The sequence below is a fragment of the Haliaeetus albicilla genome, chromosome 9, assembly GCF_947461875.1.
Source record: "Haliaeetus albicilla chromosome 9, bHalAlb1.1, whole genome shotgun sequence".
NCBI classification, from domain to species: Eukaryota; Metazoa; Chordata; class Aves; order Accipitriformes; family Accipitridae; genus Haliaeetus; species Haliaeetus albicilla.
This window is the reverse complement of record NC_091491.1, coordinates 25266535-25280707: the sequence shown is the minus strand read 5'-3', so window position 1 is coordinate 25280707 and position 14173 is coordinate 25266535. Positions and strand designations below refer to the sequence as shown.

At 40.7% G+C, this 14173-nt stretch overlaps 2 protein-coding genes across 7 annotated transcripts in view; one reads left to right on the top strand and one right to left on the bottom strand.

The window, feature by feature from the left end:
• COL4A3 (collagen type IV alpha 3 chain) overlaps positions 1-8144 on the bottom strand; it is a 66508-nt gene extending 58364 nt beyond the window's left edge. The window contains exon 1 of one of the 2 annotated variants that reach the window (XM_069792137.1): positions 8063-8144. Coding sequence is in view for 1 of the 2 variants with exons in the window: in XM_069792136.1 (XP_069648237.1) it covers positions 7619-7978 (360 nt within the window). In the remaining variant the exon portion in view is untranslated. Of the gene's footprint in view, positions 1-7618; positions 7979-8062 lie in introns of those variants that run through there. The other variant, XM_069792136.1, reaches the window with a different exon arrangement.
• The window catches only part of COL4A4 (collagen type IV alpha 4 chain), a 76700-nt gene continuing 70399 nt past the window's right edge, over positions 7873-14173 (top strand). For 4 of the 5 annotated variants that reach the window (XM_069792142.1, XM_069792141.1, XM_069792139.1 and 1 more), the window contains exons 1-2: positions 7873-8021; positions 13412-13604. In XM_069792142.1, coding sequence (XP_069648243.1) covers positions 13549-13604 — 56 coding nt within the window. In that variant the 5' untranslated portion in view covers positions 7873-8021; positions 13412-13548. Of the gene's footprint in view, positions 8022-8520; positions 8620-13411; positions 13605-14173 lie in introns of all 5 variants that reach the window. The other variant, XM_069792138.1, reaches the window with a different exon arrangement.

The window sequence follows — 14173 nt, the reverse complement described above, 5'->3', positions numbered from 1 at the left end:
CTTTTTTCTGAGTCTGAGCACCTGTGTCAGGATACTTAGCTAGACTAGCACAGTCAGTAATTCTATCTAGACATGGTTAGTAGATACGTGACCCTGGCAGCATATTCCTCATGTTGCACAACTGTAAATCACCATGTAGCATACAAAGTACTGGAGAATGAAGTCCCCTCACTCCAAAACATTGCTATCAAAACAAAATACCAGTCTCACAATTACAATCTGTATACTAAAAGTTTTTCATGCATTCTAAGCATCAAACATGAATTCATTAAAATTATCAAAGACCACGAAGAACTTTGTGTTTTTTTTAGTCATTGATGGACCAGTACAACAAAACCAAATTATTAAGCCTTCAATAAGTATAGACAACATAGAGCAGAAATAGGAGATGATGAGATGAAGGAAAATATGTCAGTTCCCAAACCCTGAAACATTGTGTAGTCACTTGTGAACTGGAAGGCAGCCAGACATTCCTACCTTAGAAGACTGCTGTTAACAGCTATGTATGCTATCAGAATTCACTGCATTTTGCCTACCAGTTGAATACATAGCACCTCACAAAAATTATTTCATTTTGACTTTCCATTATAAAGAAATACACCTGTAACTTTAACTAATAAACAACTTGGTCAATAATGTCTAATGTAAGGAGAACAGATCTCAAAGGACACAGTGGAAGACAACTGTTATGCTACAGACAGTGCAGTTGTTGAATAAGCTCCACTAAACACTTCTAATGGGGACCTTGCTCAGGGAGTAACTACTGAATCAATATCCCTCCTTGGTGACATAGGCCTCGTATTACTGGTTATGCCCTGCTTTCAGTGTGAGGTGCAGAAGAGAAGTCCCAAGCATTTACGATCATTGGAAAAAACCTTTATAACACTTCACAGAAGCAGGATTTTCTGTTTAACTTAGAGATATGCTATTTGTGATCGCACAATGTGAACACACAATGTGTCTATCTGAACTTGGTAAGAATTTCCTTACTTTCTATCATTAGTTTTAAACTGTCAGAAGTCCTTTTGGAAGGGAGTTGTTCTTCTGTGTAATATCAAGATATAGATATATTCATAATAGTATGTGCAAACCAACTATGGTAATTTACCAGTATGCAGAAACAGAAGAAGCTGCTGTAGATGAACGTTTAAACAACTTTGTATTATGTCAAGGGAACATGTATAAAAAGTATAAAAATGCTTTTTCACTTCAGAGATTGAAACCATTTTGAAAACCTCTTAGTTTTTAAAGCAAAAACCCGTTCAGTAAGAACTTTGTATATAAACCAGATGGAAACAAAATTGTCATAGAACTTTTGGTATGTCTTGCCTATGTTTAAATGGAATAAATTATGTCCTTGGGAATAAAAAAACCAACCAAACACTAAAAAAAACAAAAAAACCAACCAAAACCTGTAAAACACCCTGAAATTCTTCTTTTTGTAATATACTTACTGTATAGCATATGTTTTTGCTGTGAACAAGCCTTCTGGATGGAAGTTCCAAGAAACTACCATAACATAGCTCTTCATACTATTCTTATGAAAGCACACCATTCTGCCATCTTGCTCATAGTTCCACGTACAAATTCCATGGTGCCAACCATATTCTTGTCCAAGCACATACAGTTCAATTAATTATACAGAGCGTCTCCCCTCTCTCCAACTCACTGACAGTAAAGAATTAGGGAGTGTGAGAATGGTAGGGCTTAGCAATCTTCACTGTGCCTGCATGTTATCATCACTGAGTTAGGATAAAACAGGTAAAATGTTATAATTTAGAAAAAAAAAAAACCACCCTGAGTTTTCACAAACTCAAATTGTTTGTGAGCTCTGCAGAGATGACCACTAAGCCCTGTACTGTAGAAGCTGCCTAAAATTACTCACTATCTATGTATGTAGAGCTGGCATGTTGTTTGCAGTTTTGGAAAACTGTAAGTTGAGGCTCTCAATTGAATCTCTGGGTTTGGGGTTTTTTTAATTGCTTTTGCTCTATAAAGAGAGGATACATAATTACTCCCTCTTTAAACAGAGAGAATGATGGTTTGCTTGCTTCTGCTAAAACACAGAAAATTTTGATACTTATGTTTATAATGCCCCATATCTTACTCTACAAATAATCTCACTAGGGTAGAAGTCACTGTGAGGAGGACTATCAGAAACTGGACCAAACTGTTCACAGTATATTCAGACGGGTAAAATCTCCAAAGGCAGACTGATAAACCCCATCTCTGTGGGTTTCTTCTCCTGACCATGAACAGGACATGAGGACAAAAGAAATAAATATTCTTCCTTTCCACAAGGAAAAAAAGATTAGGCAATTCAGGCCACAGAATTTTGTTTTGTGTAGCAAACTCTTAAGGGTGTTTAATCAGCTTATTCATCCGTGCTCTTCCTTCCTAACAGAGGGTCATCTTAAAAGAGCAATCTAATAACAAAGAATACACACCATTTAACTAGTGAATTTTTGCTTACCTACCATTTTATGGTCAGCATTACATCACACGATTTGTATTACTTCCCAACTGTTGAGTGTGGGAATAGTATTCACTACAATTGTTGTCTCCTCAGGCCTATATATTTGTATATTCATAAAATTCCTGGTGTGCATGTTCCGTTAATTGGTGCAAATAGCAATGAAAGCAACAGTAGCTTGTTCAGAGAAAGCTTATTGCACATGCCTTGGTTTCTCCTTTTTTGAAAGGCTCTGTGATTTCAGAGATTTCAAAAAAAAAAAAAAAAAAAAAGGAAAGGTAACTTTTTCTTGCAGATTCCTCCAAAATGATCTGTGGAAAAATGCTGCATAAAGCCCTTGTTAAAAAGCCTTCACTGAACCAGGCCAAATGGAAAACTGTAAAGCTGTGAGACTTTCACCCTGTGACAAAACTGCTAAGTTAAAAAAAAGACAAACAATGAAAATAGAACTAGAAATATACTAGGTGTGGCAAAAAGCAACGTTTTCAGTGTGTGCATGACAGACTGGGGCTGTAAACAGTTAAGAAGAAAAAAGCCTTTTTGTATTTCACCTTCCTCCTAGGCTCCTGTAATCCATGCCAGCATATTGAGCCTTCTAGTATTACTTTGCTAGGCGGTAGGGCGAGAATGTGACAGTAAAACAGATGACCGGACATCCCATACTAGTTGCACTTAATAGCAAAGTATTTTGTTTCAAAGACATGTTATGATAAATCAGCTCTAGGTGTTGCAGAAGAGATTGCTAGCACAGATCTTGAAATAAAATGCTGTTATATCTATATGAAATGCAAAGCCATAGAGAAAGTACCAGTGTTCGCCTGTCTACTTTGATAATTTTAATGATACTCAGTCAACAAAATAACTTTAACTATAGAGTTATGCTTAAACACGTATTTACCTTGTAGATTTGTTAGAAAAAGGCTATACATCAAGTGATAACAGTTCAGTTTTCACAGGTGTTTACTAAGATCACCTAAGGAGGTTCATCTTCCTTCAGTTGTATGATGCAGCAAACATGTAAGCACACTTAACGTTTCATCGCCATCAGAGCAAGCCTCCGTGTGGTATAAGACAGCAGAACTCCATAAATTTTGATGCACAAACATTAGGGCAACTCTGCTAATTTATGCTCTCTTGGCCCAGCAGGAAAAGCATAGCTCTACAGTGCTTTGACATTGGCCTCTTTCTCTATGCAGATGATGGCTGAATTACAACTAATTATAGAGGCAATCAGGATCAGAAAAGTCTAGTATAAATTGGGCCCAATTATCAAAGTAACACCCCCGTTGACTTCAGAGCTGGGATCATATTAACCAAATCAAAGAGAGCACTTCACAAAGGACTTGTTTTTCTAACACGCTCAGTGAACTCTCTTTTGTATATTCAGGTGCACATCTTCCCTTCTCAGCTGCCTTGTGCGACAAAGAACCTGGGCGCTTCCAAAGGCCAGCAGAGAAGGAAAATTCTCACTGCAACACTTTGTCCCTCCAACATTTTGATTCCTAGTTAAACAAAGCAATTGAGCCTGCATCCCGTTCTTACCAGCCTTGGAGATGCTCATGGCTGACCTAGAACACTGCATTTTTTCCTTCCAGAGCCATGTTTTAAGATCTATTTGTGACAGCAACATAGTTTGCATATAATTAGGAAAAAAATATTGCACGAAGAAGAAAAGACTAGTTTATAAGTATTTGCATGCAAATTCTAACATCTGTAAAAAATGAAATTAATTGGGAAATATGAACACTTGCATCTAGTCACAGACAATAAGCGTAAGTGAGAAAGGGGATGCAAAAAAGATCTTCTCAAGCCTTACAGTCATGGAGTTTATTACCTCCCCTCCTTTACCAGCAGCACATGATGAAAAAATATGAAGAGTAATGACTGAGGCAAATACAGAATATAGAGCACTTAACTTTATCCTGTGAACTAATACAATATTGCAAATGTATTGCAATGCAAATTAAAAAAATGGTAGTAACAGGAGGTGCAGGTAACTTGCAACCAAGTAATCTTGCTCAAGTAGAAACCCTCTTTTATCCTGTTCTGAACACATGCCAACATGATGCCATCATAAAAATGATCAATGCCACTAAGAAGCAGTATCGATTCAGTACTAACGAACTTAAGTATTTTTCTTTTGAGTGTCATTTGAAACACCAAATTTTAGGGAACATTTTTAGATTAGTGTTTAATTTCAAGACATACAAGTACATGGATAGTATCAAAAGACAGGACGCACTCAGGAGAATTAATTGGATTGTACATGTGCATCAAGACAGTATCAGCTCCAGGTGCTGTTAAACAAAATGAAACAATGAGAAAGCAAATCAATTTTTTTCTGAGAGGAAAAAAATAGAAGTGGGGAATGAGAAAGATTTTGTTCCCTGAGGAAACATATTGATAATTTTTATTATTCTTCTAAAGCATTTAAATGAACAGTGGGAAAACCCAAAGCATTGTAACAGCAGTATTTGGAGTGAAGGAATACATCAAGCAAGCTGAAAAGCCTTTGACATGGGAAGATGCTACTTCTGCTGAGTTTTCAGAAGATATGATTAGAGCATGCCAGTGGCCAAGAATGCAGATAATAATACTCCCTAGCAGGTGCCAGAAAGTTCAGCCTCCTAAGGGCAGGGAAGTCTGGACTCTGTGAAGGGCTGTGAGGACCAAAATTTGTTGTATAAACAGCAGCAGGCACAAATTAATAATTTTCTTTCTTGTCTTTGGGAATAAACTACTTATTGAGTTATTAGAGACATACACTTAAAACTTTTCTATGTTGAAACATTTTTTAATTTATGCATACAGCAAAAATATTGCTTGCTGGTCAAATATCAATTTACTTTCATATGGGAAGTGTAGCACGATTTTAAAACACAAACAATACCTATTTCTTTGCAATGGATGGTCCTGCCAAGATGCAATGATTTATTCATCAATCATTTCATGTCAATTAACATTAGCCACTAATATTTCATTACTTTAGATAAAATTGCTTTTTAAAAAGTTTTTATTTCCTCCACCATCTAGAAAATTTTGACTTTCTCTTTTGAAAATATCAGCATTTTCATACAAGAATAGAAATGATGACATTTGAATCTTAAACTGATCTCAGTTATCTGTTGCAAATCTAGTTCAAACTAATATCAGACATATGAGATCCACTGAATTTTCAGAGCACCACTGAATCAATCAATACATTGTGTTCAAACTTTGCTTAAACAGCAAGGTTTCTGTAGAAGACACTTCTTACCATCTCAAATCCTGTCTTTAAGACCTAAGTGTAAACAAGGATCTAGTAATGACAACGCTCTAGAAAACTGGTATCTCATATTGCTTCATGATCTACCTTAAGCAGAAAGGCTGCTAATGAACTAAGGTACATGAGTCTGCAAGACTGGCAAATACTCCAGGATCCTACTGAGGTTGCTAAAAAGTGTTAAAATGCTTTACTGGGCCGTATGTGGGGTCTTACTTGTCAATACACCTCCTTTTCCCTTCCTTTGTAGATAAAACCACTGAAGAACAGGATGACAAGATCAACACAGCCAGACTAGAGGCTTAGAAGAAGGGGGGGTGGGAAGGGTGGGAGTGGGGAAGTTCCTGATACACAGGCTTGTTAACAGCCATCCAGCATATACAATGATGTCCACCTCTTAGGAGCAACAAGGGCAATGGAAGGGAAGTACCAGCAGACGAAGAGAAGAATGGAATAAAGAATGGCAAACTGGGTAGATGAGAGAGGCAGGTTTTGAGTTATTCATCTTGCACATCTTGCTTTAGAGTAAGGATCAGATCTAGGCAGAGCCCGAAACTAGTCTGCAGAAAACATGTACATTGCAAATAGATCTAGTACCTCTGTTCTACATAAGAACTAAGAGGTATTTTGACTCCATTACAAATAAAACAATTAGATCTTTGTTAAATGACTAAACTTGACTGCAAGTTAGAGTGCCAGGAAAGAAAACGTTTGGCGAGGTGCTTATGCTGTTTCCAGGCAGTACCCAGAATGTGCGAGTGAAAGAGCTGCAATATTTTAGAAGAAACATTATGACTGATTAGTCTGCTTCAGATAATTACAGCAGAATGTGGCTCTATTTTAGCAACAACAAAGTAGAAAATCAGCTTTTTCCTTATAAAGGTGAACTGCAAAATGTTTTGATAGGCAGTAAAGGATTTTGATGTACTGTGTTAGAGCTTTACTCACACATGCAAGGAGAAATTAATACTGTTGACTATTACAGGAGAAATAGAACTTGAAATTTACTGAAACTGGCAGTTTCCTGTGTTTGATGTTTATCAGAAATCTACTGAAACTGGCAGTTTTCTGTTTGGTAACTGCCAGAAATGTTGAGAGCTACACTGACCCATTTACCCTCACAGCTGACTGCTCTTCTCCCAGTTGGTAATGTACAATCTAAATGTTATAACCAGACAGAGGAGAAAGGAACAGCAAAGACTACAATATGATCTAGGAGAGCTTATCGGCCAAACGGTGATGCACACTCATCATTAAACCTGAAAGACAAACTGCAAAGTGAATTCGTAACGAAGGCGGCACAGGTGGTGCAAGACGGTAAGTGCTGCTCTGAGAGTGTTTACCTCGGAGACCATCCACACCCAACCCCGCTCTGTCCCTGCCCTCCACATCCACCGTCTCCGGCGGAGCGACGCCCTGCCCGCGGGACAGGACCCCGCGGCCGCTTTCCAGGCTCGTGGCGGGGCTGAGCCTCCCCCCCGCATCGCCTCACGGCAGCCCCTCAGCTGGAAGCGCGGGAAGCCGCCCTGCGACCCGCCCGGCTGGGCCGCCGACACGCTGTACTGCTTCTTCGCACCTGAAACAAGCGGTGACGAAGTGCCCCGTGCGGGGGCCTCCCTGCCTCTACCTATCCCCGCCTGGCAGCGGCGCAGGGATAGCGGTACCTCACCTCAGCGTGCCCGGGTGCGACGTACCTGATGCGGGTGGGGCGCATCATTTTAAGTACAATAAATCCAGCTTTTCTTCCTCACGATTTGCCAACGCCGGAACGCGATGCGGTGGCAGAGGGGGCCGAGGGGCTAAGCCCCGCATCGCCCCAGGTGACGCTCCAATCGCTGCGGGACCCCACGCCACCCCAGCCCCTCCGCCCCGCGCTCACTCACCTCAGCCGCCGCGGCGGCGCGGCCCGGCCAGAGCAGGGCGAGCACCAGCAGGGGAGCCAGACGGCTGGGGCAGCCCCTGCCGGCCATCCCCGCGCTCGGCGCTGCCTGCGCGGCGTCCCGCGGAGCTCGGCCCAGGGCTCTCGGACTCTGCCCCCCGCCCGCCCGCGGCTTTTGGCCTGGGGGCTGCTGCTTCGCACCCGCCTCGGCGCTCCCGGCGCCCTGGGGTGGGGACAGGGGCCGGGGCTGGCCGGGGCGGGGCCGGCCGGGCCACCCCTCTCCTCCCCTCTCCTCTCCTCCCCGCGCCTCCTGCCTCGGGCACCGCCGGCAGCCGCCGTCCGTCCGTCCGTCCTCAGCGGGCATGGAGTGAGCGAGGAGCCGGGGGCTTTCCCGCCTGGGAGCTGAGGTGAGCGAGCGCCGCGGAGGGGCAGCCGCGGCCGGCGGTACCTGGCGCACGTCGCGGGCCGTCCCGCCTGGCGTCGGCGCCTGCCGGGGCTGGGCGGCTCGCTGAGGAGTCAGCTGCGTCCCGGGACAGCTGGAGGTGTCCCGGGCTACCGGGCTGTCTCCGTCCCCCGCCCGCTTCTCCCGCGGCGCCGCGAGGGCGCAGGTTGGTGGGCGCCGCCCGAACGGCCTCGGGGCTGCGCGGCGGCAGCGGGGACGGGGACCCGCCCGGGCACCACCCCAGCGAGGACGCGGATCGGGCCCTCCCGGAGCGGGGTCGCCTGTGGCGCCCCGGCGGGGAGAAGGGGTCGGTTAAACTCGGGCGGGAGGGAGGTGGGAGGCGGCAGCGCTGGGTGCGTGAGTGAGGCGGTAGCGGGGAAGGCCGGCGGCAGCCCGGGCCTTCAGCGCCATCCCGCCGCTGCCCGGGGCGCCCCCGGGCACTGACGGGAGTGTTTTCCTTTCAGCGACGCTTTCCTCTCCCTCAAGTGTTTTCTTAATGAGACAGCGGAGACCGAGGAGTCCCAGAAGGGACAAAGTGCTGCCCACTGCATAAATTTAAATCGGTGAGAAATCTGAGAAATGTTTCTCCCCAGGCTTTCCACATAGCTTAGCATGATATAAAAGTTTTTTGAATGGAAGCCTGATTTGTAAAGTGTTGGCGGTATGTCAAGTTTATCACATTTATGTTATTGACAAAAGTACTGCATGTTCAACGTAACATCTCACCAAATAAAGTGCTGTTCTGAGATAGTGCAAACTTAGAAAGTATGTTGGCCAGGCCAGCCAGAGCTATCTTACCTTATCTGTACCGTTTGTGAATGCTGTACAGGAAATTCCGTGTTACAGGTTTTATTAAGCACTACAAGTGATACAGAAAAAGCAACAATGTACAATAATATATGTATATAAATCTATTTAGGACTACTGATGAGGTACAAATCTAAAGCCTTTCATGAGCGTAAAGCTAACCACAGAGCTTTGTAAAACAGCTTCTCTTACAGGTATGAGAGTAGAGCGGGATCTCCATTCAGTAGATGGTACTGTCAACCCTCTATGAAATCCACTGTAAAAGCTAGTTAGTAGAGGCTACTTTTCCCAAAAGTTTGGCACTAGCAGCAGGAATGCATCTCTGGAAGAGCAGAACAATATGTTTAGTATCAATGGTCTTGTACATCATCACAGATGTTATCACCTTGGCTCTAAAATCTCAAGCATCAGTGAAAGCCAGGTATAGAGAGAAAGGGGAAGAAAAATCCCCTGTTTTCAAGCCAGATTGATGGTGACCATGTAGAGGAAATAGTATCTTAGGATAAAACCACTAAACTGGTGCATTTTGTCAGATTCCTAAACCTGTAGACTGTAACAGTGCTACATTTTTTTACACAAGAATACTGTAATAAGGACACAAATGGGGTCTACAGTTGTTTGTAAGCCATAAGCACCTATAAATTATAACTACCTAAATCCACCACTGAAATTTAACATTAGAAGAACTGGTGTTAGACAGAAGGTAGCAGGCAGTCATTTACATGGAAATGAAGACAAAAGGTGCAAGTATTTCTGAGACAACAAGGTCAGAGCAAGCGAGACTACAATGGAAGAGAGTGGTCAGTCCTCAGAAATGATGCAAATTTAGGTGCCGAATGAACAGTATGACTCTGAGTAAAGAAGATAGTACTTAAAAGGAGAGCTCTTGAATACTAGGCCAAATAACTATTGGAAGAAAGAGAGGAAAGCAGGCAAACCACTGTTAGGAGAAATAAATGAATACACGCAGACTACCTAGTGAATGAAATACTGCTATAATAAAAAGTTATTTTGTCAGTTTTCAAATGATGAAAACCCTGTGTGGAAATTTCAAAAAAAGATGTCAGCAAGCTCAAAGCAAACATGGGAAATATGCTAACAAGGGAGGTGCAACAGAAAGACAGAGCATTTAAAAAAATAAGTCCTCTTCGAACCCAGTCTTATCCCAGTACCACATATTTCACTGACCTTGAGCAGCTGGCTGCTAAGTAGTATGGCCCAGCTGGATGGTAGTTGTGTGTGTCATAGTTAAGAAACAGCAAGTAATGTTGCATTATGAGATTGTCACATAAAAGCATATGTGCTTTTATGTGAGTTTCTAGGACAGATACATGACTTCAAAGTAGCACTGACGTGGAACAAATGAAAGATCAGCCACTGATGTTCCTCTCCTGCTTGTTGCTACCATAATTGATGGCATCCATCCAAATAAAGTGTATGAAACCTTGATGTAGACTATGTTGCTGATGCTGTTGTGGTCCATAATATCTTCAGAGAGCTACAAACTCAGAGAGATGGTCTTGTCTAGCCAAACAGCTGGCCAGGGCAGGCTTAACATCAGTTGTGTCAAAATGTATACCTGCAGCTGCCTGTAGAGGTACTTTACAAAAAAACCAACCAAACAAAAAAAGCAAACCCCAAACAAAAAAACAGTGCATGAACAACAGAGAGGTCGACCTTAATACTAGAAAGCAGTTGAAAGCTGCAACAAATTTAAGTTTGGCTTTTTTCACAGTAATTGATATTTAATGATTTTTGCTTTGATTCTGTTTCCTCAGTTCTCTATGCTAAAACAAGGATAACAGTATTTTTTCTTTTTACAGATAAGGAATATTTTTGTGGGAAACATTACAGTTGTGTGAATTTAGTATAAAGTGCAAAGTTTCATAGGACACTGTAAAATAAAAAATAGGGCTTAAGGAAAAGGATGAAGAGGGTGTAGAATATATCCATCATGAATGACACAGAAGTCCTATGGAAAACAGCATATATGTTCTTGTACTTATGACCATCCTAATCATGTGCATAAAAGAACTACGTTAAAATTGAGCACATAACCCTAATTTTTATTTCCTAATTTCTGAATCCTTGACTTTGCAACTTCAGTGGTCTTGTTACACATGATGTTGGTTTCTTTCGATGTAATGAGAATATAGTTAGGGCTGCTGTAATTTTTTATATCTCAGTAATAGTAGCTGTGTGTCTGCCTCAAACTATGTCTTATTCCCTGTGGTCTTATTTTATCAGAGTCCCTAAGAATGAAATTGTCTTCTTTCTTGGTCTTTGTCTAGAAACTAAACATCTAGGTTATATTATAGTGCCAGCTTTTCCCCCTCTGGCTTTTGAGAATTTTATGAGCTGAGGTTTGGTGATGCTTGTGTAAAACCTATTCCTTTGGTGGTATTGAGTGTGTTATCCTGGGGATGTTTTATCTTCTTTTGAATTAGGTAAGTATTCTATTGACGTAACTGTTGTGATTACTACAAAATATAAAACATGAGATCAATTTGATATATCAATTTAAATAACACTTTTTAGTCCTTATTTCATTGGCTGCTGAAACTATAGGAAGCTTGTTCAGAAAATGTTGGGGTTTAGATAGTCATGGTGAAATAGCAAGCAGAGTGGTTTAAGTCTTCCACTCATGCATTAAGTATGATTTCAAATTGTGTCAATGGGTTGGATCAAAATGGATTTTAATTTAAAATAAAAGGTTCTCTGCTAATACAAAGCAAATGTACCAAATTTCAATTTCTTCTTCATTTTCAGAAGCTGTTTGGATAATTAAATAATGAGATGGATAGTGGGCAACAGGAACAAATTTCTGCAAAGTCTAACACCTTATGGCTGACATCGATTTTCCATTTGAGGCAATCCGTCTCTGCAGTACTCTATTGCCTTACAATCTTGCTTATATTATTTATATTACTAATGTAAAAAATTAGTGAATTTTATTGGAATATTATTTTTTATTAGGAGTGTTGTTATTTTTTTCTTTTTTCTTTTTTTTTTTTTTTTTTTTTTTTACAGATGGGATACGGGGGCACAGAAAGAGACTAAGAATTTGGCAGATGAATGGAGTACTGTACTGAACATGTAGGGTGTGATCTTGCAGCCTGAATTGGCTGCCCTTAGGCTATTTACTCATTAGTCAGTGCACAGTAGCTTACGAAGTCTCTTCATACTGTGGGGTATGGATATACTGTGTATACACATAGGAGTCAATATTATTTATAGATTAGTTCTGGTTAGAAAGATTTTTACACTATCTAAATAATAGAAAGCAGGACAGTAATGTTTTAGGAACTGTACACTCATTTGTTTTACAGAAAGATAGCTGTTTGTTGAACAGCTATCAGAGAGCAGCCAGTTTGCTGCAGGTTCACATCCTTACTCCCTTCTAAGTAACTGATTGCCTTTGCTTACTCAGGAGACTTCTCCAAAGGAAGCAAACCCCTGTCAGTTCACTGTAGTCAGTGTTTAGTTTCCTCAGAATTAACCTCCCCACATTTGGAAGACTACAGCACTAAAAAACAAAAGCCTGTGATAATCTGTGCTATCCGAGGAAAAGCCCAGCCTCTTAAGCCCTCAGTTTGAAATAACCAGTGTGAATCATTTCCCAGATGTACCTTATTCCAAAGGATTAAAGCTTTTTTCTTATTTGAGGGATGTAAAAGTTTGCACAGGAGCTGGCCATTTCTCTGGATTTGTGAAACTTGAGCTTATAAAAAGGTTGGTGCAGGACGTTTGCACCTAAAATTGCATATGTGCTGTTGGACATAAGTCAGAGGTCACGGATGCACCATGTAGTTAATTTATGCATGCAAAATTTGACTGTCTGGGGCTGTAGAGGCCTCTGGTCAGTCCTGTGCTTAGGGCTTCCAGCTTCCTAAATCCTGGCAAAAGCTGTGGAAAAATGTTCTAAAAATAAAGCTAAAAAAATATCTAGGTAACGTTTCCAATGATTGTCATCTGTCCATGCATATGGATAGGACTCTTAAGCTGAAAATGCATATGGCTTATTCTGCATTCAGAGTAGTCCTCCTTTGCTCAGATGTACACACAGAGACTGGTCCAGCCCAGTTTGCAGAAGATACTGCTGACTCTGGTCTTGAAACTATAGCCAATGAGGTTTTTTTGGGTTTGTTTGGTTTTTTGTTTTTTTTTTTTTTAGTTCGTTAGGTCTTTACTGTAGACAGGTGTCACATCTTTTTTTTTTAAAATGCCTTTAGCTAAAATGGTGGATGTGATAGCTTTTTAAGAAATAATGATGCAAGACGCTTTGTTCACATTTCAAACACTGAGTGAAGACTATCTCTTTTCTGGGCTGAAATCTTGTACCCTTTTTATGTTGATCTGTAATTTCATATATAGTCCCCTTGAAATAATTGGATTTTAATAAAATAAAATGCGTTCTGAATAGGAATAATATAATGTAGTACCAACATAAAGCTATGCAGTATGAGATATGTAAATGGTTAAGACATATTTTGGTTATCCAGTAACGATTCATGTTTGTACATCAGTCATATATTTTAATATAAACAGGTTCAGAGGGGAAAACAACAACATAATGGAACAGTGTTTATAGACCATCCACAAACAGAAGGAAAGAGAAGACCTGCTGTTTAAAAAAAAAAAAAGAAAAAAAAAGTGCTGCATATACAGATCCTCAATCAGCGTGAATGGCATTAACAAAGGATTCATTTGAACGGATTAAGTGGCTTATCACAGCTGCCTGGTGAGTTTTACAGATCACTAAATTTTTTAACTAGAATCACTGAGATACATTCTTAGCTATCAATTTAACAGTAATAAGAAATCACCAGTTAAATAATTTGTAGCCTGTCATAAATTTGATAAGCCTATATGATAATTTATTGTATTTTACTTTGATTGCTGGTCTATCAGTTTATGCTATTTAAATTTCATGTACTACACTATTTAAATAGTAGCAAACAGGAACTATAATTCTGAGTCTGTTTTAAGAGGAAAGATATTTCTACATTCTAGTGATGAACATACTTGGAGAAGAAAAAGTAATGACCGACTCAAACCTGAATGCCTGTCCCAGAATAATTTTGCAGATGAGGGAGAATTATTAAAAGGCATGAACAAAATTTTTAGAGACTATGATGGAAATATCTGCTAGCAGCTGTGGCAGGAGTTCTTTTGGGAGGAAAATGATCCTTGGGAGAAGATTAGGGTCACTGTGGCCCGGAATTTTCAGACTGGTGTGTGGGATCAATGATTCCATCTCTAGAATATCTCTAGGAAAAGTCAATCCAATTTTCCTTCTTCACAAAACTT